We start from the raw sequence: 23,658 nt of genomic DNA, 5'->3' as shown, positions 1-23,658 counted from the left end.
CAACGTTTTTTTTATAATGCATTATGCATTCATTATAATGCCTTAAGAATACCCCTTATAATTCCAAAATAAATCATTACCAAATTAGGTTTCACCACTTGATGAATGTTTGAGGTTTTGTTTGTTTTATTGCAGCGCCTCCTATTGGCCATTTAAAAAAAAAAAGTCAAGTGAGGTGAGGTGTGGTGTGGTCAAGAATGATGACCCATACTCAGAATATGTGCTTTGCATTTAACCCTTCCAACTGCACACACACACCGTGAACACACACCCGGAGCAATGCACAGCCATATTAGTGCGGTGGTCAAGGAGCAGTTGAGGGTTCGGTGATCAAGGGTCTCACCTCAGTCGTGTTATTGAAGGTGGAAAGAGCGCTGGTCATTCACTCCCCCAACTGACACTTCCTGCCGGACCTGACACTAGAACCTGCAACAGTTGGGTTACAAGTCCAACTCTCTAAGCCCTGTGGCAATTATTGGGATACAGCCACATGAACAACAAGATCTGGTTTACAATATCAGATTATTTATATTTTAAGTGTGTAAGAATGTCTCAGGACTAAAAAAATCCTATCACTCAGTACATGAAGTCCACACTAAATATAACACCACTTGATGTGGTTTTTCAAGACATCCACAGGAGAGAGGGAACATCCAAGAGAAAGCACAGGGTTATTAAAAGCCAATTAACTGTATCAATTTACAAGATGCACAGTTAATGATAAGTAATCATACACAGTAAGTAATACTCTTCTAGTATTATTCATTCAAAGCTAAATCTCATGGCCCTGACAGAGACCTGGATCAAAACAGATTCCATCTCCTTAAAGCCATTTCTCCTGCAATTGTTCCTGTGGTCTGGATACGTACTGGATCCGGGTGACTGCAGTGACCCTCTGATCTGGATACAGACTGGATCTGGTGGCTACGGTGACCTCGGAATAAGAGAGAAACAGACTGATATTAGCGTAGATGGCATTCTTCTAATGATGTAGCAAGTACATCGTGTGTTATGGGAAGTGTTCCCGGTTCCGGTTTACCTAATTAATGCAGCCTAAAAATCCTTTAACGGATTTGGATATTAAAAGCATATCAGTATGTTATGTGTATGCCAGGTTAAAGAGATGGGTCTTTAATCTAGATTTAAACTGCAAGAGTGTGTCTGCCTCCCGAACAATGTTAGGTAGGTTATTCCAGAGTTTAGGCGCCAAATAGGAAAAGGATCTGCCGCCCGCAGTTGATTTTGATATTCTAGGTATTATCAAATTGCCTGAGTTTTGAGAATGTAGCGGACGTAGAGGAGTATAATGTAAAAGGAGCTCATTCAAATACTGAGGTGCTAAACCATTCAGGGTTTTATAAGTAATAAGCAATATTTTAAAATCTATACGATGTTTGATAGTGAGCCAGTGCAGTGTGGACAGGACCGGGCTAATATGGTCATACTTCCTGGTTCTAGTAAGAACTCTTGCTGCTGCATTTTGGACTAGCTGTAGTTTGTTTACTAAGCGTGCAGAACAACCACCCAATAAAGCATTACAATAACCTAACCTTGAGGTCATAAATGCATGGATTAACATTTCTGCATTTGACTTTGAGAGCATAGGCTGTAATTTAAATATATTTTTGAGATGGAAAAATGCAGTTTTACAAATGCTAGAAAAGTGGCTTTCTAAGGAAAGATTGCTATCAAATAGCACACCTAGTTTCCTAACTGATGACGAAGAATTGACAGAGCAACCATCAAGTCTTAGACAGTGTTCTAGGTTTTTACAAGCAGAGTTTTTAGGTCCTATAATTAACACCTCTGTTTTTCAGAATTTAGCAGTAAGAAATTACTTGTCATCCAGTTTTTTATATCGACTACACATTCCATTAGTTTTTCAAATTGGTGTGTTTCACCAGGCCGAGAAGAAATATAGAGCCTAGTCATCAGCATAACAGTAAGCTAACACCATGTTTCCTGATGATATCTCCTAAGGGTAACATGTTAAGTGTGAAGAGTAGCGGCCCTAGTACTGAGCCTTGAGGTACTCCATACTTTACTTGTGATCAATATGCTACCTCTTCATTCACTGCTACGAACTGATGGAGGTCATATAAGTATGATTTAAACCATGCTAATGCACTTCCATCAATGCCAACAAAGTGTTCAAGTCTATGCAAAAGAATGTTGTGGTCAATTGTGTCAAACGCAGCACTAAGATCCAATAAAACTAGTAGAGAGATACAACCACGATCAGATGATAAGAGCAGGTCATTTGTAACTCTAAGGAGAGCAGTCTCAGTACTATGATATACTAGAAACAAAGAGTTGTAAAACTTCCCTCTAAAAGGTACCATTCCTCGTTGGCTCACTCAAATCCTGAGGTTGTGACAACGTCACCCTATATAGATCACTGATCACCAGATCAGGGCGTTTTATTTTTTTAGATTCAGGAATTCCAGGAGAAGATGCTCAGCTAAGAGCCTTAAAAACCATGCTTAGCTTGCGCCGGGCCTTTCGGGCTTGACTTTTCATTCATCAGTGTTCTCTGATTCAAACTGGTCTTTCTCATCAACTCACTTCAGCAGAGACCAACTGGAGCCGCAAAGTGCATCAGGACTCTTTTTCAAACAAGCGAGACGTGCAAGTATCAAACTTAGTCTTATTAATTGATACATTTAAGTATCATATGCACCTTTTACAAAGGTGTGTTTGAACTAAGCAACTGATGTTTCCTTCAGGCTGAATATCAAATTGTATGATAGCTTCATGTTTTTATTTCTCTTCTCTTTACTGCTTAAGCTTTAACCCCTCTTCCTATGCCAACTGTATGCAGGTGTGTGTGTGTGTGTGTGTGTGTGTGTGTGTGTGTTGAACTAGTTTAAGTGTTTATGTAGTTAATAAAGTCTTATTTGTATCACACACTTGAGGTTGTTAATTGTTTGCTCATGCAACTGAAGTCCCTAATCGTGCAGATTTTACTATGCTCTGAGTAGAATTGTAGAGTAAGAAAGTTATTTTCCTTAACCAGGAAATTAATGTTCTTAGAATTGACTGACAGTTGACACTGAGAGGTCAAGTAAATACAGTGGATCTAAATATTTATAATTAATCATAACTAGTTATGATTGATTATTCATATGCCCCTTTGAGCTGATTCGCAACATACCACTGCTATGCTGATGACACTCAACTCTACCTCTCATTCCATCCTGACGGTAGCTGCTCACATCTCAGCTTGTCTAACAGACATTTCTTACTGGATGAAGGATCATCACCTTCAACTCAACCTTGCCAAGACAAAACTGCTTGTGATTCCAGCAAACCCATCGCTTCATCACAAGTTCACCATCCAGTCAGGCACATCAACCATAACTCCTTCAAAAACAGCTAGAAGCCTTGGAGTTATGATTGATGATCAGCTGACTTTCTCAGACCACATTGCTAAAACTGTCCGATCCTGCAGATTTGCTTTATTCAACATCAAGAAGATCAAGCCCTTTCTTTCTGAACATGCTGCCCAACTCCTTGTTCAAGCTCTTGTTCTGTCCAGGCTGGACTATTGCAATGCTCTCTTGGCAGGTCTTCCAGCCAGTTCTATCAAACCTTAACAATTAATCCAGAACGCGACAGCAAGATTAATTTTTAATGAGCCAAAAAGAATACATGTCACACCTCTGTTTATCAATTTGCACTGGCTTCCAATAGCTGCTCGCATAAAATTCAAGGCATTGATGTTTCCCTACAAAACTACCACTGGCTCTGCACCCCTTAACCTAAATTCATTATTTCAGACTTATGTGCCCTCTAGAAGCTTGCGTTCTGCAAGTGAACTTCGTTTTATTGTGCCATTCCTAAGAAGCACAAAATCACTTTCACAGACTTTAAAATGAAATGTTCCCTCCTGGTGGAATGAACTGCCCAAATCAGTCTTCAAGAATCGGCTAAAAACACATCTCTTCCATCTTTATTTGACCCTCTAACTCTAGCACTCTCTATTCTAATCCTGTTCTTTAAAAAAGAATATAATTTTTAGACTTGCACTATATTAATTTGCTGCTAGTTTTCTTTAAAAAAAGTTTTTGTATTCTGTTTTCTTTTTCTTTTATTTACAAAAGCAAAAAAGCCCTCTAAAAAAATGGATGTCTGTGCTGTTTTAAATTAAAGAAACTTGCTCTGACTGATCTTAAAATATATTAGCGCCACTGATTTGTCTGATGCACACCTGTAATGTTATTTTCTAAGGCATGTTTATAAAAGATACTTAACTGTCCTAACTGAACTATAGCCTAATCTTGGATTAATCTAAGCCCTGTCTGTGAAACCAGGCCCTTATGTTTAAAAAAAGTACAGCAGTAATCTGTTTTACTGGCTCAGTTATTTACGTCTGAATCTTCCTCATATCCGGTTTTCTGTCTGATACAAAACATTCTGTTTTCCTAATGAATGTTGTTCAGTTGCTTTGACGCAGTGTATTTTGTTTAAAGCGCTATATAAATAAAGGTGACTTGACCTGACATTAAATAATCAGAGCTTGTACTCTTTCTCTCTGTGGCTCGTCAATGACTCAGTTCTGTTCCAGTGACATCACAAAATACCATTTAGTTTCCATTTCTAGGATTTAAATGACCACAGTTAGTAACAACAAATGAAAGAAAAAAGAAATGTGCCTTTTTCATTTTTGAAGCAATAATCAGAAATAAATAAAAATAAACTAATCTTATGAGACTATGATGATAGACTTAATTGACCAAAACATAGAGAGAAATCTTTGTAGCTATTATAGAGTTATCATTGCACCACTCACAGCTGCAGATTGGGGTAAATGGTTGCTGTTCTTTACAAATACTCACCAGAATAAACATTGGATTTTTTCTCATGGTATGACTTCATTTGTCTAGAAAGCAAGCAAGCAAATAGTCCTAAATAAATAAACCTACATATTATTATTTTTCACAATTAATGGCAAAAGGAGCCATTTTGTTACAACTGTCCTTGTGTCTGGTGTGGTTGACACATTCATTTGTATTATGTTAAACAAGATATTATGTCTGAATTTAAGTGAATTAATCTGACAATTTTATGCCCTGATGTCTTTCTCATATTTTTATGTTTGCTGCAGACATCATCAGTGAGGGACTGCACATTACAGTGGGATTTTTTTGGCAAATAAATAATTACAACAGGCAAATTTTATTTACATGATTGACAACAATGACAGTTGCAACTTCATTTGTCGCTAAAAAAAATAAAAAAAAAATAAAATAAAAATCCGGGAGCGCGCGGTCACGCACGTAAACCCGGAAGCGCAAAGCTAATCATTTAAAACAAAAGCCCTCGGAAGTATCGCGTGTGTTTTATTCGGGGAAGAGAAACTGACGATTAAGTTTGAAAATGTTACCAAACAAAGCGCTCACAGAAGAACGACACAAACCGCGCGAATATAATCGGATTGATTAGCTTTGACGGATCGGTCCTTTATTTGTCTGTATATGAGAATACTGTGATTCTTCTGCACATGAGAACATCAGGTTTAAACTGTCTCTGTCTTGTGGAGAATTAAGTAAATGTGTGTGTATTATCTCCTAGCGTTGTTCGTGTTCGCTTTCACAGCAGTGTTGTGGGTTTGACGTGTTTCTGTTGCTCATTATCTGACGGGACAGTCTCATCAGGATGACTCTGGCAGTGTTTTTTGGCTGTGCTTTTATAGCTTTCGGTCCAGCTTTCGCCCTGTTTGTGTTCACCATCGCCAGAGACCCGTTAAGAGTCATCATTCTGATCGCAGGGTGAGTCACGTGATCAGACACATTACTCAAACATACACACACGATACGATTAACAAAACCGTGTTTTCATTACAACATGAATTATTCAGGGTCAACACACCACCAGTTATTACCCTGGTGACTCCACTGTTGTGTAAGAGAGAGACATGACATTTCTTTGAGTGTTCATTCATGAAGTCCTTTAGATGTCAGCAGATGGTGCTTGTGTGTGTTTCAGGGCGTTCTTCTGGCTGCTGTCTCTGCTCCTGTCCTCTCTGGTGTGGTTCATCGCTATCAAGGCCAGTAACTCCCAGGATCTCACCCTTCAGAAGGGGCTGCTGATTTTTGGGGTTTTCTTTTCGGTCTTGCTCCAGGAAGTGTTTCGCTTCGCCTACTACAGACTGCTCAGGTGAGGCTCTTTATGGCAGCACGTACATGATAAGAAGTCCTCGGGGCCAAACGTACATGTACAAGCTGTTTTCCATTATAAAGTTATCTTACATGTTTATACACAACTGAGGCAGTGCCTAATTAAATGGGCATTCAATTGCATACTTTTCCAGAACAAACAAAATTCTTGTTATATTTATTTGACACATTAGAGTTTAAAATTCTATCAACAGTCAAAAAAATTATAAATTTCCGCTGTTTTTAGGCATGAAATGTGATATAAAACAGATGGATGATATGTGAACAGACCGTGTATTGTAGCTGAAATCTACAGATGCAAATGAATATACACTTAATGTGTATTTAAGTGTTTTTCTTTTCATTAGTCACGTGATGGAAGCAAGATAGTCCCAAAAAAATGCATGAAAACATAATTTTTCCTGTGCAGAATAGATGGTTTTGGATTTGGTTTTGCTTCTTTCAGTCTGTGCCGATGAAGGCCCATGTGTTCAGTCATGAATTGCTGTCAGTTGTTGTAAGGGAGCTGTGACTCATTCTGAACTCTTGTTGATCATCAGGAAGGCCACCGAGGGTCTGGCAGCCATCAGTGATGACGACGGTTCAGCTATTTCGGTGCGACAGATGGCTTACGGTAAACTCTGTTCCTGTCCCGGTTTGTGCTCGGCTGAAAGCAGCTTCGTGTTACTGGGTTTCACGTTGCACTCGAGATCGCAGGTTCAGTCAGATGTCTGTGTGTGTTTTGTGCAGTGGCTGGGCTGGGCTTTGGGATCATGAGTGGAGCGTTCTCAATGATCAACATCCTGTCTGACTCTCTGGGGCCCGGGACGGTCGGCATCTTTGGAGACTCACAGTATTACTTCATTACAGCAGGTGAGCTCCTGCAAAGCCTCATGGGCCATCAGGACAATTTCCAACATCTTAAACCTTTAAATGTGCTGTTTTTATGTCAGCATATGACAAAGCACATGACAAATGACACAAAACCAGTCCTGCCAAATTTAAAATTTGACCATCATGTGCTGAAACATCCTTCTGTCACCCACAGTTATTATAGTTAACAAAAACATAAAACATTTTAGGTCTATGAAATAACGTAAACGGTAATAAAATATCAACAACAAAATAAAGATAAAAAAACTAATTCAAACTGTCATTTCAGCTTGTTGACAAGGCAACATTTGTCATTTTTATTTATTTTTATTTATTTAACAGCTTATATAATTTAACATGTATGTAGACAAACATTTAAGAATGAAAACAAGAACAACATTTCAAAATTTGTCTGTTTAATTTTGGTGTCCAGTCTCTTCTGTTATTTTTCTTTAATTTTTATATTCTTATATACAACTGAATCTCAATAAATTAGAATGTCATAAAAAGTTCATTTATTTCAGTAATTCATCTCAAATTGTGAAACTCGTGTATTAAATAAATTCAGTGCATACAGACTGAAGTAGTTTCAGTCTTTGGTTCTTTTAATTGTGATGATTTTGGCTCACATTTAACAAAAACCCACCTATTCACTAAATCAACAAATTAGAATATGGTGTCATGCCAATCAGCTAATCAACTCAAAACACCTGCAAAGGTTTCCTGAGCCTTCAAAATGGTCTCTCAGTTTGGTTCACTAGACTACACAATCATGGGGAAGACTGATCTGACAGTTGTCCAGAAGACAATCATTGACACCCTTCACAAGGAGGGTAAGCCACAAACATTCATTGCCAAAGAAGCTGTTCACAGAGTGCTGTATCCAAGCATGTTAACAGAAAGTTGAGTGGAAGGAAAAAGTGTGGAAGAAAAAGATGCACAATCAACCGAGAGAGAACCGCAGCCTTATGAGGATTGTCAAGCGAAATCAGTTCAAGTATTTGAGTGAACTTCACAAGGAAGGGACTGAGGCTGGGGTCAAGGCATCAAGAGCAAACACACACAGACGTGTCGAGATTTACTGAACCACAGACAACATCAGAAGCGTCTTAACTGGACTGAGGAGAAGAAGAACTGGACTGTTCCCCAGTGGTCCTGAGTCCTCTCTTCAGATGAGAGCAAGATTTGTATTTCATTTGGAAACCAAGGTCCTAGAGTCTGGAGGAAGCGTGGAGAAGCTCATAGCCCAAGTTGCTTGAAGTCCAGTGTTAAGTTTCTACAGTCTGTGATGATTTGGGGTGCAATGTCATCTGCTGGTGTTGGTCCATTGTGTTTTTTGAAAACCAAAGTCACTGCACCCGTTTACCAAGAAATTTCAGAGCACTTCATGCTTCCTTCTGCTGACCAGCTTTTTGAAGATGCTGATTTTATTTTCCAGCAGGATTTGGCACGTGCCCACACTGCCAAAAGCACCAAAAGTTGGTTAAATGACCATGCTGTTGGTGTGCTTGACTGGCCAGAAAACTCACCAGACCTGAACCCCAGAGACAATCTATGGATTATTGTCAAGAGGAAGATGAGAAACAAGAGACCAAAAACAGATGAGCTGAAGGATACTGTCAAAGAAACCTGGGCTTCCAGTGCCACAAACTGATCAACTCCATGCCACGCCGAATTGAGGCAGTGTTTAAAGCAAAAGGAGCCCCTACCAAGTACTGAGTACATGTAGAGTAAATAAACATACCTTACAGAAGGCCAACAGTTCACAATGTTTTTTTTTTATTATTATTGGTATGAAGTATTCTAATTTGTTGAGAGAGTGAATTGGTGGGTTTTTGAGCCAAAATCATCACAATGAAAAGAACCAAAGACTTAGACTACTTCAATCTGTGTGCACTGAACTTATTTAATACACGAGTTTCACAATTTGTGTTGAATTACTAAAATAAATGAACTTTTCCATTACATCCTTATTTATTGAGATGCACCTGTTTTACTACACTGCTATATAGGTTTTTTTACTGTTCATAACAACAGGGTTCTCACAGTTATGAGAAACCTGGAAATATCAGGAAAATTTAAAGTTGTGGTTTCCAGAACTGAAAAGTCATTGGAATTGTTCTAATTATGAAATTTCTGATATCTAATGTAGGACTTGCTATTTGAGAGTGCAGTACTTTTGGAGGAAACATAAATAAATCATATATATAATTGTAAAATAATGTAAAAGTCCTGGAGCGATGAGGAAGTCATGAAAATTCATTGGTCCAAAAAGTTAAAAAATTAACTATTTATTAAAAGGATACAAATGAACATCAAAAATTCTGTCATTTACTCTCTTTCATGTTGTTCAAAGCTGGATGCTTTTTTTATTTTGTAAAAAATTGAATGGTGGCCTCAAAATGACTTAAAGTGGCTTTCATATTTTAAACTATTTAAAGTGGTTTCCTGTAAAATCTTATAACTCCATGTACATTTTTCTAGTAATAGGACATTTTTGTAGATATGCCAAGCTCTAAAATATTTAGTTGAATCCTAATGAAGACTCTAGGTGAGGTGGACCTGAGCAGCAGTGATGCTGAGGCTTGTGTGTTTGATTGCAGCGCTGATGACACTGGCGCTGACGCTGCTGCACACGTTTTGGGGTGTGGTGTTCTTCGAGGGCTGTGAGAAGAGCCAATGGTGGGTCATCGCTGCAGTCGTCTCTCTACACTTGTTATTCGCCGGCCTGGTGAGCTTTACATGGACACATCCATCCTTCACATGTCAACATGTCTCTGATGAGAAGTGACGTTGACCTTACAGGTTCAATTCATTTCAGATTCAGGTTTCACTTTGTGAATCCACTTCACTTTATATGTGTTTTTTCTTATGCATGGGGGGTTATACTTGCTGCTGGAGGAATCAGCTTTGTGTCGTTAGATTTTAAATTATATTAAAATAGAAAATCAGTCTAAATTGTAATAATTTTCATAATGTTACTGTTTTTACTGTAATTTTGATTAAACAAACGCAGCCTTGGTGAGCAGAAAAGGCTTTCATTCAGAATCTTACAGATCCCAAACCTTTGAACTCTAGTGTACATACCCTTGGTAAAGAAATTAATTTGAGATCTTCATAGCTTCATCTGATACACACGCTTATAACAAGTTAGCGCTGTTTTAGAAAGGCTTACTCAGATGTCTAATGTTTCATCTGGATGCAGCAGGAGAGCTTCACATTGCCAGAGCAGCACAGAAATCATCGTGATGCCACAGGAGTGTGTCTGCGTTTCGCTTTCATATGCACAGCTCGGGTTATTTGTGTACAGAAACTTTCCCCAGGAAATGTTATTGCTCAGTGATTGCTTTTTTATAGCTCAGACTTTGGCCTTGTTTGCATCTTTTATTGGCACACGTCTCAAATATTAAATGTGTCCAGTCTAGATCCAGTTTGGTCTCCAGTTTTATAATGGGATACATCACTTAGTCTTCTACTACTAGTCTTAAAAACCAAAAATCTGACATTTTCTGTCTTCCCTTGTGTCAGTCGCTGCTGAATCCACTGTATGAGGGCAGTCTGCCTCCTGTGTACTTCATTACACTGACGATGGGCGTCTGGGCGTTCTTCTCATCTGGAGGATCACTACACAGCCTCAGTGCTCTCTGCACACGTAAGACATGACCTTCACAAACTTGACATGATCTTCCTTCAGCTGCGAGATTTCAGTAATGCCTGACAGTGTCTATGAAGTAAGCCAGTCTGAGCCCTGGGTTCGAGCACTGCCTATAAATGACCCTGAAAGATATTTAAAGCCATATTGTTCCAGATGTTCATCATCGCTCTCTTCAGGAGGCCCACATGAAAACAGTGCCTATGTTTCCACAATTGTGGATAGCATAAGTACTACATATAAGCACGCTTGTCAAGTATCACAAATGTTTACTACACTGCATACCAATGTAAACTATTGTACATTTTTAGAAAAGAAAACATTGTTAGAATATCTCTTTGGATTTGAGACTTTAACTAGTTGCTTTTTAGCATGCATATTTACATTTAGGGTCGTTTCATAGTCAACGCATCTGTACACATACGCGTCCCCGAGGCTATGCATCGTTACGCTTCGGCCGCCATTATGCATCGTGCATAGCCAAATGTGTCGTCCTAGTTTTTGATACGTGACGCGCCGATGCACGCAATGCTATACGTTGTCGGTGGGGGCGACATTGCAAGTATTGTACATTAATTCAAGTATATTGTGTTTACAGAAGAAGAAGGTTTGAATACAATGGCGGGCGAAGAGGAAAAAATATGCGAACTTTATACGTATTCATCCACATTTATACGAAGGTTCATCAGCAACAGAATACACTCCTCTTCAGTTGCCATTGTGATCTGAATATCACGCGACCTGACTCTACTAAATCACCCGACTCTACTACCCCCTGTTGCGTGAACGGTGTATTGCATAAACGCATTGCCCGTGACGCTTGCATCCACTGTTTGGGCTATGAAAGGGAGCGCGTTGCTTGCTCACGTTTCTCGCGTTGACTATGTAACAGCACTTAGTCATTTTGCAGACGCCTTTATCCAAAGTGACTTACAATTTGTAATACATAAAGCGATTCTTCTTAAAGAGGAAAACAGACACCGGAAGTGCTTGTAATACCAAGTTTTAGACATTGTTCAAATAAGTAAAAGCTAGAAAAATAATAAGCTATCGCTTGAAAATTGTCAGGGATTCAGCATTCCAGACAGGGATGGGAAGATCGTTCCACCAGCCAGGAATGGTGAAGGAGAATGTTCTGGAAAATGATTTTGAGCCTCTCTGTTTTAACTATTTATTAGTACTTATTATAGCATATTCTACATCCCTAATCCTACTCAATACCTAAAGTCAGCAACTACCTTACTAACTATTAATAAACAGCAAATTAGGAATTCATTGAGAGAAAAGTTGGGAGTTAATTGTGAAGAAGTGTTCCCTATTTTAAAGTGTCACTGACATAAAGTGTCTAATATTCACACACATCAGTTGTCACAATACTCTATAAATCAATATTTTCACTCAATACTATATATGTCCCAGCTTTTGTCTGCTCTTGGTTGTTTTTCTGCAGGTAGGAAAGTTGAAGGGGAATCTTCATAAGATGGTGTTTGTCACACCTAGTGAGATGTAGGACACCGAGCGGCTGAGTCTGCACACTGACCAGCTCAAACCCTGAGGGGATCCAGAAACGTCCCCTCCAGCATCAGCAATCAGACTCCCACAGAAACACTGTAAATAGCTTGATCTGAATGCAAATCAATAAGACCGATCTCTTATATTATTTGGTTTTAAAAGCATCATTTGTTTGGCTCTTCTTGTGAATGTTTGTGGTTTTGGGTTTTCTTTGCTGATGTTCTGAGTGAAGCCTCTTCAAAAACCACTTTCACCCTCTTGTACTCATGTTATCCTCTTTATTATTATTATTATTATTAGTTCAGAACATTTCCATTTACTGCAATTATGTCCCTGTAGAGTTTTCATATTTGCTCTGTACACTTTGAAACACATTATTTGTGTTGTGACCAATGAATGTACATGGGAAAACATTTCACATTATTAAAACAGAACAAAGGTCTTAACCATTTCTATGTAGGACTGATTGATGCTCAATCTAAGTAATTTTTCATCAACCTTTTCATTTGTTTGTAGCTCATTTCATCATAAGTATGAAACAGGAATTACAAAACAACTGAAACTCTATTTTCAATATATTTCTGACAATTGAATGCAACCTTTACAGACACTGACAGGAAGCAATATCTGGAGCTCCCAGAGTCTTCTGTTATTTAATATGTGTCGTCATCACACCAGGACAGCGCTAGTTATCTGAGACTTGCTCTGTGTTGCTGTATATAGATCTTTTCAGTGAGGAACACTAACACAGCTTTAATTCCTGACCAGCACACTGACATCACTGCGTTTACTGACACATGACCTGGTTTCAGCCTTAAGACACACACTCATTAAGGTACATCGCAGTGAAGTCTCAGCGGTTCAGTGTTTGTTTCTGGGGATGCACTTCTGTCTTTCTGTACTCATCCTCTGTGTCTGTATGCAAGTAGTTTCTGGTCTACATTTGTCATCCAGTGTTAAAAACCTGTGCAGATGGAGCTCTCATCATGTTCTGTATATTTGACAATTACCAGGTGCTTTGATCAATTTCAATTACAAAAGGACTTCTTGTAATTATGTAACATTTTAATGCAGCTTTATAACGTTTCTAAGAATATGACGTGCCAAACAGGGAATCAGATTGCTGTTCATATGCAAAATTGATTTGACAAAGATTAAAAATACCCTGTTAACCATTTCATGGAGTCTGTTATTATTATTATTATACTCAAACATTGCCTCCAGTCGATATGGTACATCTAGACTGTTTTTTATGTGGTTAGGATATATTAACATGAGTGAATGCTTTGGAAATTGTGATTGAACAGCATTAAATTGGCTTAAAGGGACCGTTCACCCAAAAATTTAAATTCTGTTATTATTTGTTGTTCTACACCTATATTAATTTCTGAATTTCTATCCTGCTGAACAGAAAAGCAGATATTTTGAAGAATATGGGTTACCATGTAGTTTCTGGACCCTAAACATCATAAAATCTCTTCTTTTGTCTCGAGCAGAAGAATGACACCACATGTTTTGAACAACGAGGGTGAGTAAGGGATGATAATTTGATGATTACTCTCATAAATAAAAAATAAGAAAAAGGTAAAAAGAATGATTTGTTGTTATTTATGTGCTAAAATCTGCTGACACATACACTTTATGGCTGAGAAGTGAGCCAATGGCAAAAATGGCAAAATATTTAGTGGTCTTTTAATGTTCTTCTTTAATGGGCTCCTCAAGTCTTCACTGTGGAGAAGATGCTTTCAGCATTATATTTCTAAAACACCGATATCGACTCTTTTATTGTGATTCATCACTCCACACAACCATCCTGAATCAAATGTCCCATATTCTGACAAAAACGTCATCCTGTTTTTGATGGTTTTCTGAGAGGGAAATGACTTTTTAAATAGTGCTTTTGCTTACATTTGGCTTTTTTTCCTGACTAATAATTAACAGCTTGGTGTTAGTCATTTTCGTTTTGGGCTTTGGAATTACATAATTGAATTTCCAAATAAATGTAACTGTAATCAGTTATATAATAATTACTGAGAAAAATTTGTAATTAAATTACAGTATGAAAATGTTAAGACAAAGGTGGTTACATTTGAATTTTCACACACACATGTTTGTTTTTGTGAAAACTGGGGACATCCCATAGGTGTAATGGTTTTTATACTGTACAAACTGTGGCCCTACACCAACCCTACACCTAACCCTAACCCTCACAGGAAACTTTGTGCATTTTTACTTTCTCAAAAAAACTCATTGTGTATGATTTATAAGTGTTTTGAAAAATGGGGACATGGGTTATGTCCTCATAAGTCACCCTCTCCTTGTAATACCTGTGTCATACCCATGTCATTATACAGAGTTGTGTCCTGATATGACACAAAAACGAGAACACACACACATATTTATTTGATTTCTCTCAAATATGAGACACCAATGTCTCAGGTGTTTTGTACAGAGAATAGGACACATGCTTATTAGATAACTGTTTTATTTTCTATTTGGGTTTATGTATATGCTTTAATTTTCAAGATGAACTGTTTTTTCAAAGGCATTGTTAGATGCCAGTGTTTTCTGTCATAGCTTACAAAGAATTGATTTTGAAAACAGAATCTAGCTATTAAACTATTTCTTGCTTTTATTTTAAATCTGTATTTAACCTCAGCATGATCTCAAAGTAAGTCTGCTTTTGTGGTGGCTGTGCTTTAAAATTAAATTATTCTAATCATAATTCAAGAGATTAAGGACTTTGAGAGTCTGATAGTAATTACAACCCCAATTCCAGAGAAGTCGGGATGTTTTTGAAATGCCATAAAATCAAGAATTGTTAATTCTCTTTAACTCTTTAAGTGACTAAAGAAAAAAGAAAAACATTCTAATGTTTTTACTGGCCAACTTAATATAATTTTGTAAATATAAAAAAATTTTATGGCTGCAACACACTCCAAAAAGTTATGTATTACGTTTAACAATGTCATTTCAACTTTCCTTTTAATTACGGTGTTTAATTGTTTGGGAATTGAGGATACTGATTGTTAAAGATTTGCAAGCAAAATACAAGACTTCAGCTGTTCAGCAGCCTGTGATCATTGTTTTCATTACTGGACATATGTTTACCTGAAGACAAATCTGGACTGAACTAGAGCTGTGAAACCACGCTGTTGGAGCACATGCTGACCGAGTCTTGATCTATTAACCATGAAAGACGTCATCTTGATGGCAGTATACGTCTCTGATAAAGTATATTTCGCAGGTGAAAGTCTGATTGCTCCCTTTGGTCTTTGAGACTGAGAGCTCAGTGTTCAGTTTTCCCAGAAATCAGCTGAAATGAGGACTCATCTGAGCACAGCACACATTTCCACTTTCTGACGATCTGAGATGAGCTCTGGCCAGAGAACCCTGCGGCATCGCTGCGCAGAACTGAAGTATAGTTTCTTCTTGAGTAACAGAGGTTCAGGTTGCATTTATTGATGCAGCAGCAGACTGTGTTAAGTCATTTCTGAAGTACTCCTGAGCCCAGACTGAGATTTCTCTGGATTCCTTGAACCTTTTAACAATATAATGTATGATAGTTGGTGAAATACCAAAATTCTTTGAGATTTTGCATTGAGAAATGTGATTTTTTATTTGTTTGAAGCTTCTCTCATGAAATTTAGTACATACAGGTGCTGGTCATATGATTAGAATATCATCAAAAAGTTGATTCATTTCACTAATTCCATTCAAAAAGTGAAACTTGTATATTATATTCATTCATTACACACAGACTGATATATTTCAAATGTTTATTTCTTTTAATTTTGATTATTATAACTGACAACTAAGGAAAATCCCAAATTCAGTATCTCAGAAAATTAGAATATAACTTAAGACCAATACAAAGAAAGGATTTTTTTTTTAAATCTGGCCAACTGAAAAGTATGAACATGTAAAGTATGAGCATGTACAGCACTCAATACTTAGTTGTGGCTCCTTTTGTCTGAATGACTGCAGCAATGTGGCGTGGCATGGAGTCGATCAGTCTGTGGCACTGCTAAGGTGTAATGAGAGCCCAGGTTGCTCTGATAGTGGCCTTCAGCTCTTCTGCATTCTTGGGTCTGGCATATCGCATCTTACTCTTCACAATATCTCATAGATTTTCTATGGTGTTACGGTCAGGCGAGTTTGCTGGCCAATTAAGAACAGGGATACCATGATCCTTAAACCAGGTCCTGGAAGCTTTGGCAGTGTGTGCAGGTGCCACATCCTATTGGAAAATTAAATCTGCATCTCCATAAAGTTGGTCAGCAGCAGGAAGCATGAAGAGCTCTGAAACTTCCTGGTATATGGCTGCGTTGACCTTTGACCTCAGAAAACACAGTGGACCAACACCAGCAGATGACATGGCACCCCAAACCATCACTGACTGTGGAAACTACACTGAACCTCAAGAAACAAGGATTGTGTGCCTCTCCTCTCTTCCTCCAGACTCTGGGACCCTGATTTCCAAATGAAATGCAAAATTTACTTTCATCAGAGAACATAACTTTGGACTGCTCAGCAGCAGTCCAGTCCTTTTTGTCTTTAGCCCAGGTGAGATGCTTCTGACGCTGTCTGTTGTTCAAGAGAGGCTTGACACAAGGAATGCGACAGCTGAAAATCATGTCTTGCATACGTCTGTGTGTAGTGGTTCTTGAAGCACTGACTCCAGCTGCAGTCCTCTCTTTGTGAATCTCCCCCACATTTTTGAATGGGTTTTGTTTCACAATCCTCTCCAGGGTGTTTTGAGTTAATTAACTGATTAGAGTGTGGCACCAGGTGTCTTCAATATTGAACCTTTTCACAATATTCCAATTTCCTGAGATACTAAATTTGGGATTTAACTTTATTGTCAGTTATAATCATCAAAATTAAAAGAAATAAACATTTAAAATATATATCAGTTAGTGTGTAATGAATGAATATAATATAAAAGTTTCACTTTTTGAATGGAATTAGTAACTTTTTGATGATATTCTAATTAAATGACCGGCACCTGTAGTTTTTAGCCAAACACGATCCCGTCACCTATTACAGTAATCACCTGCTTACTGTAAACTGTTTCAAAATAGATTTTGGATATTCAATTACCCTTTCACTTTTATTTTGCCTCTGAACCCAATTTTCTTGGAGTGTGTGGCAGCCGTCAACATCAAATTAATCAGTTAATATTTACAAAATACATTTAAGTTGGCCATTTTATAAAATGTCCCAATTTCTCTGAAACTGGGGTTGAGGAGTTAAGCACTGCTGTAAAATGTAAATTTTACATTTTAAATATGGTAACCTGTAATCTGTAAACTAGTATATTTCCAAAGTATCCTTCGCAACACTGGACACAACATTACAGATTGCAGCAAATTATAACCAATTCATCCCCCAATCACACTCTGAGTCCTCTTTTCTTAACAAGCAAACAATACAAAACAAGTTTCTGAATAAATTTGTGCTTTATGTTACAGTAACAGTGGTCTGATCCATGCCTTCTTCAACGGCAGCTGGTTTATACACAACATTTTGCTTGGAGTCTTTTTTTAACCTAGAGAGAAAAAGACACAGAGAAACATGATTAGTCTTTTGTACTTTGTGACTGCTTTCTTAAAAGCAGGGAGTATTGAAAGTTTGATTCAATCAATGTGGTGACGAATCAGAGATTAATATGAACGTACTTTGAGTACTTTTTCTGCTGTAAATATGTGTACATGGAAAAGACCAGCATCGTGACCGCAAACAGAACCCCAAAGATAATCGCCAGAATGTGTCCTGTGGGGAAAAAAAAAACGTTAAAACTCACATGAAGTGATTTTCATGTTAGTATGACAGACAGAGCTAAATGTAACAGGCTTAATGTAAGGATTATTTAAATGTCACATGCTAAATGTATGGATTTACTTTATCCTAAATGAATCCATTTATTAATTAATTTAATTCAGTAATATTATATTTATTGTAACATTTACTTTTCCTCACCATGGTAAATGATAAAATCGAACACTGGTAGTGTCATAAAATAGACAAAATCCTCTGGTAAATACTGTGTTTCAAGTTATATCCTGCTGTAGATATACAGTACAGTAAATAAAAGATATCTACCACTAGACTCCGTTATTTTGTAGTCTTGTGTTTCAGGTGTTGGAGCTTCTCTGGCTTCTGTAAAACACAACACAAAACATGCTTACACTAATATATGGATTGTACAGTACAGATTGAAATAAACAAAAAAGGTCGCTATTGGATTAGATTTAATACTGTCACATGGAATTGATGTTGATGGTGTTGAAATTATGCAGCCAAGCGATGATATCTCAGATCATTATTTAGTTTTGTGCAAACTTCATATAGCTAAAACTTTCAATTCTATTTCTTGTTACAAGTATCGAAGAACCATCACTTCTACCACAAAAGACTGCTTTGTAAATAAGCACACTCGCACCCTAAAGAGAGCAGCCCGGAAAATGGAGCATCTTCCATCATACACTACCTAAGTCAGCGATCCTCTTCTGACTATTATTAATTCCTCATTGTCATTAGGATATGTCCCCAAAACCTTCAAACTGGCTGTTATTAAGCCTCTCATCAAAAAAACACAACTTGACCCTAAAGAACTAGTTAATTATAGACCGATCTCAAATCTGCCTTTTCTGTCCAAGATACTAGAAAAGGTGGTATCCTCAAAATTATATTCCTTCTTAGAGAAAAATGGTATATGTGAGGATTTCCAGTCAGGATTTAGACCGTATCATAGTACTGAGACTGCTCTCCTTAGAGTTACAAATGATCTGCTCTTATCATCTGATCGTGGGTGTATCTCTCTATTAGTTTTATTGGATCTTAGTGCTGCATTTGACACAATTGACCACAACATTCTTTTGCATAGACTTGAACACTTTGTTGGCATCAGTTGAAGTCCATTAGCATGGTTTAAATCGTATTTATAAGACCTACATCAGTTCGTAGCGTTGAATGAAGATTTATCATATCGTTCACAAGTGCAGTATGGAGTACCTCAAAGCTCTGTACTAGGGCCGCTACTCTTCACGCTTTATATGTTACCCTTGGGACATTTTTTTACTTACTACCAATCCAGTGCATCATATGTTCAATTTGCTAATGTAACTTTTTAGGTTTCTAGTAAAATTATGACATTCAGACATTTTTATAAATACGATTCCAAACGCATCTGGTGGCCACTGTAGATTGCAACAAATTCTACAAAAGAGCTAAAAGGCCTAATATAGATTGTACATACTTCCTGTAGTAGATTCTGTTTGGAAAGATGCCAACACTTTTCTTCCATGCAGAAGCTGTGGCGCTCTGAAATTTTTGGACAAAAGCTTGTTGTGTTCAGTTTTCAATGTATCCTCCAAGGCGGCGAGCTAATAAAAGAAAACAAGACTGATTTAGATCAGCAAGGGCTGTAAATGAAATGATGCTCTCTGGTGAGAATAGTCTGACCTGTCTTCTTGAGACTCTGATTGAATCGTTGAACACAGTCCAGCTGACTGTCTGGAAACACGGTGGGGTCGTCAGGGACCCGTTGTACCTATAAAACCTGTCCAGGCTGTCCGGCAGCAGATGGCGCACATTAAAACCAGGAATCTCAGTGTCTGACTCTGAAAACAAGACCGTTAAATCATGTTGGATGAAAATCACCAATGCTTTATGGTTTGTTTTCTTCGTTGGCGGTTATTAGTTTCTTACCCTCTATGCTGATGTCTGTTAACGCAGACAGGATCTTCTCATAGTTGTCATTGTCATGGAGGCCGATCTGTTCAGATGTATGGCAAAGACTACATTAGGACTGATCAAACTGCATTCTTTACTGCAGCCAGAAGGTTTCAGTTAAACTACTTACACCTATGAATCCTCCTAACACTGCCAATCCATCAGCTTTACTAGCAGCCTCAATGAGATCTACATATTTGGAGTTATAATGAACCACATGGATCTGAGGAATGAGGAAATTGTAGCATTTGTTTATGCAGTATGTCACACATTATGCAATTCACTTATGTCCCAGAAAGACTGGGCCAATAACATGATCTCTAAATGGTAAAACGTAATCGTATGTTTTCATTAAAGACCAAAAACCGTTTCGTTCTTCATCTCAGCTCACCTCAGCAGGGAAATGAACATGATCTATGGTGTGCTCTGAGCCAGGGACCTCTTTAGTTCCCCAGTGGAAGTGAAGCTGGGCTGCGACATAAACGTGATCGAATCCCCTCATGATACGCATGCTGTTCGGCAGACTCAGCTGCACTGATGGAAGGACAGAAACAACATCCATTTCAGACAGCTTTTCATTTCTGAATGACGCATTCCTTCAATTAAAGTAAGGTAAAGTCATGTGATTCAAGTCAGCAACAAAAACAATCAGTAAATAACTTTTTTTTACTTAATCTTTGGTCCTTTTACCAGTCAACAGATAAAACTGGATTTTTGTATGCATGAATTTGTCCTTGTTTTTTATTTCACAATTAATAACAGTGGAGATTCTGACAGTCGAGCTAAAAATGTCCCTGTTTTTTTTTTCATTTCAGAAATGTGATGCTCTGTATAGTGGATAGTTTCACATGAGTCATGTGATTCTGTGTAACATCTACTTTTTGGTGTGAGAGAGATTGACTTACACGTGTGTCCGTTGTTGATGAGGGTAAGAGCGGGAGAGCCGGTGAGATCATAACCCTCCAGTTTAATGGGAGTGAGTTTGGGCTCATAGAAAACCTTATAAGTGTCTATGTTGATTGGAGACTGAGCTTTTCCACTACAGTGTTCAAACACAGATAACCATGAGTCCTGATCTGAACGAGACAAAGAAAATCAATAACATGACATTTTTATGTAACGTTTTATTTGTATAGTGCTTTTCTAAAATCCAGGGCCATTTAACAGAGCCTGATAACAAATAACAATACTATTAAAATGCATTAAACTAAACAAAAAAAGCACTAGTTATGGATAAAGAAACACTTTACAATAACAGTACAGGAAAACTGTTAAACATGTAAAATGTTTTACATGAAAACATGTAAAAACTACCCCAAACTGCTAAGAATATTTTATTCTTTTTTACTTTTGAATGGTCATTTAGTCTCGTGTCTTTGAGCAGATGAGCACCTGTAATGTTTATGAGCAGTAGTATACTGCTAACCTGCAAATTCCACAACTTCCACACTTAAATGCCCACATAAGTAACTGAAAGTCTTTGAGACTTTATCTATCTTTATCTATCTTTGAGACTTTCATGATGGAAACTCAGATTGTCAAAAGACACAAGGCTTATACAGTGTTTCACAAGAACTGATACTGAAAAAAAAAGTTTACATTTTAAAAAGGTCAAATTTTTAAGATATTTTTAGGTGTTGTGCATCTCAACTGAATCTTAAAAAAAAAAACAGATTTTACAGTTTTGCATTATTGTGTTCTACCATGTTTCTCTCCTTCTGGGATCGGTGTGTAATAACACTCTTTCATTATTCAGTTCTACAGTTTAATTATTTTAGGAAGTGCATGTAAATGTAAACTTACTGCTAGCATGATTCCATTTAGACCTGATTTGATATTAAATTGGACTGTAATTTGTGAGTCTGATTACATTGTTATAATTATTATAAAATATAAAAAAACTACTCTACTTTCTTATCTAATGAAATACATGCCACAAAGATGAATAAACAAGGTCAATAAACAAACTCTAATTGATCCAAAATGCAGCAGCTTGAGTTCTTCCAGGAAGTATGAGCCCAGTTCTCTTTCTAATATTCGTTCAGTATCTCACTATGGGACCGCCTCGGGGCGTGAGCGATCACAGAAGCACCAATAACACCACGTCTGCCATCCATGGCAGACCAATTGCTGCAGTGATCAGGCAGAGATGCTCACAAGTCTCTGAGCTAGAGTCCAAGTCAAGTCTCAAGTCTCTGAGCTAGAGTCCAAGTCAAGTCTCAAGTCTCTGAGCTAGAGTCCAAGTCAAGTCTCAAGTCTCTTTATTATATTAAGTCTCTGGTTATAATAAATGTTGCATCACGTACAGCGACCCATCCAAGCTGCTTAGAACACTGCATAGCTATATATAAGGAATTCAAAGCATGTAATATGTTATTATGACAACTCTATTTATTAGCATACAATATCAACTTTGATTTTGGTATATAATCAGTGTAAACAGGCTATTGCAACATGACAAAAGCACCAAGAATGCTTTACTTTTAAGTTAATATCTGTATTTTGCATTTATGGATTCAGTAATGGCCTTCTGTCTGTCCTGGCTGTATAGCTGCACACCTCTTGTCTGGCTTAAGAATGAACAAAGCTACGCTGACTTATGTTATTCATACAATACCTACTCACAAATAAACATCAAAAACAAAGCCGGCTGCAATGAATTTCTGTGCAAAACAGCTTTTACTACAAACACTTCCACACAAGAACATTGTTATCACACAAGAACATTTTGATAGAGAACCAAAAACATTTAAAGTAGATAAAATTAGAATAAATAAAATGGAAATGTCTACATACTATTACTACTGTAAACTTTGCAAATAGGACATCAGCCTCTTCAAGTCAATGAACAATAACAAAGTGGGCTGCAATGAATATCTGTGCAAAACGTCATGGCTCCGCTCCTACCCAATGACAGAGGCACGCAGGTTTTTTTCCACTGGAGTACTCACGTGAAGGATGCGTGCACAACTAATAACTAATATCATCACGCTATAAAGGGTTGGCCTGCGCTGGGTTCGCCCCTCCCCCTATAACTGTTCTGTCTCGCGGAGGAGCTCATTTGTGTGCATCTGTGTGAAACACGCGCTCTGAAACACCCATAGGAAAAAAGAGCGACAGTTAGAACGGCTCCCCTCCAGCCGTGACTCGGCTTCCATCGTTCATGTTTATGAGCCATTCAAACGAATCGGTTCGTTCGCGAACGTCACAACTCTAACAGCGAGCTCATCTGACTTTTACTAAAAATTAACATTGTTCACGAGTCCCTGAGCTCGAGTCGAGTCTGAAGTCTTTCGAGGACGAGTCTCAAGTCGAGTCTGAAGTCTGAAGTCACTGTTTGTGCGACTTAAGTGTATGCGGAATGTGGATTTCTGCGAAAAAGTCACACAATTCTGCATCTCCTTCTTGGGTGCTCAAAACCTGAGAACGAAGGCTTCGCATTGCAGCAGCTGGGAAGTCGGACCCATGCCTCTCTGCTCAACCCAGAGAGGAACCAATGGATTGTCCACAGGCCTCCAGCTCCTGGGGTGAGATGATGGAGAAGGAGTCACCCGTCCTCCCCCTGCTGTTTGGAGATCCGTTAGCGGGAGAGGAAGATGACGATGGCGAAGTTTTGTTGACCATCCTCGAGGATAAGGATGAGGATGATGAAGATGCTATTCTTCCCCCGATGCAGTCGTGTCCGTCGAGTGTGTTACAGTATGAGAGCTCACGTTCCCCTGTGCA

General features: G+C 38.0%; 2 protein-coding genes across 2 annotated transcripts; one reads left to right on the top strand and one right to left on the bottom strand.

Moving 5' to 3' along the window:
- Nucleotides 1–5,306: 5,306 nt before the first annotated feature.
- On the top strand, nt 5,307–13,372 carry LOC128021428 (gamma-secretase subunit Aph-1b-like). The gene is made up of 7 exons (XM_052608574.1): nt 5,307–5,771; nt 5,989–6,159; nt 6,719–6,792; nt 6,909–7,031; nt 9,635–9,762; nt 10,560–10,683; nt 12,134–13,372. Exons 1-7 carry the CDS (start codon nt 5,659–5,661, stop codon nt 12,160–12,162), a joined length of 762 nt encoding a protein of 253 aa, XP_052464534.1. The 5' UTR covers nt 5,307–5,658; the 3' UTR covers nt 12,163–13,372.
- Nucleotides 13,373–16,506: 3,134 nt separating this feature from the next.
- LOC128020662 (carbonic anhydrase 9-like) lies at nt 16,507–21,681 on the bottom strand. The gene is made up of 10 exons (XM_052607271.1): nt 21,636–21,681; nt 20,838–21,008; nt 20,324–20,466; nt 20,063–20,155; nt 19,909–19,975; nt 19,663–19,820; nt 19,457–19,583; nt 18,301–18,357; nt 17,877–17,970; nt 16,507–17,746 (listed from the first exon to the last, which is right to left on the bottom strand). Exons 1-10 carry the CDS (start codon nt 21,679–21,681, stop codon nt 17,659–17,661), a joined length of 1,044 nt encoding a protein of 347 aa, XP_052463231.1. The 3' UTR covers nt 16,507–17,658.
- Nucleotides 21,682–23,658: the final 1,977 nt, after the last annotated feature.

Source organism: Carassius gibelio, chromosome A10 (assembly GCF_023724105.1).
Source record: "Carassius gibelio isolate Cgi1373 ecotype wild population from Czech Republic chromosome A10, carGib1.2-hapl.c, whole genome shotgun sequence".
NCBI lineage: Eukaryota > Metazoa > Chordata > Actinopteri > Cypriniformes > Cyprinidae > Carassius > Carassius gibelio.
This window is presented reverse-complemented; position numbering and strand designations above follow the sequence as displayed.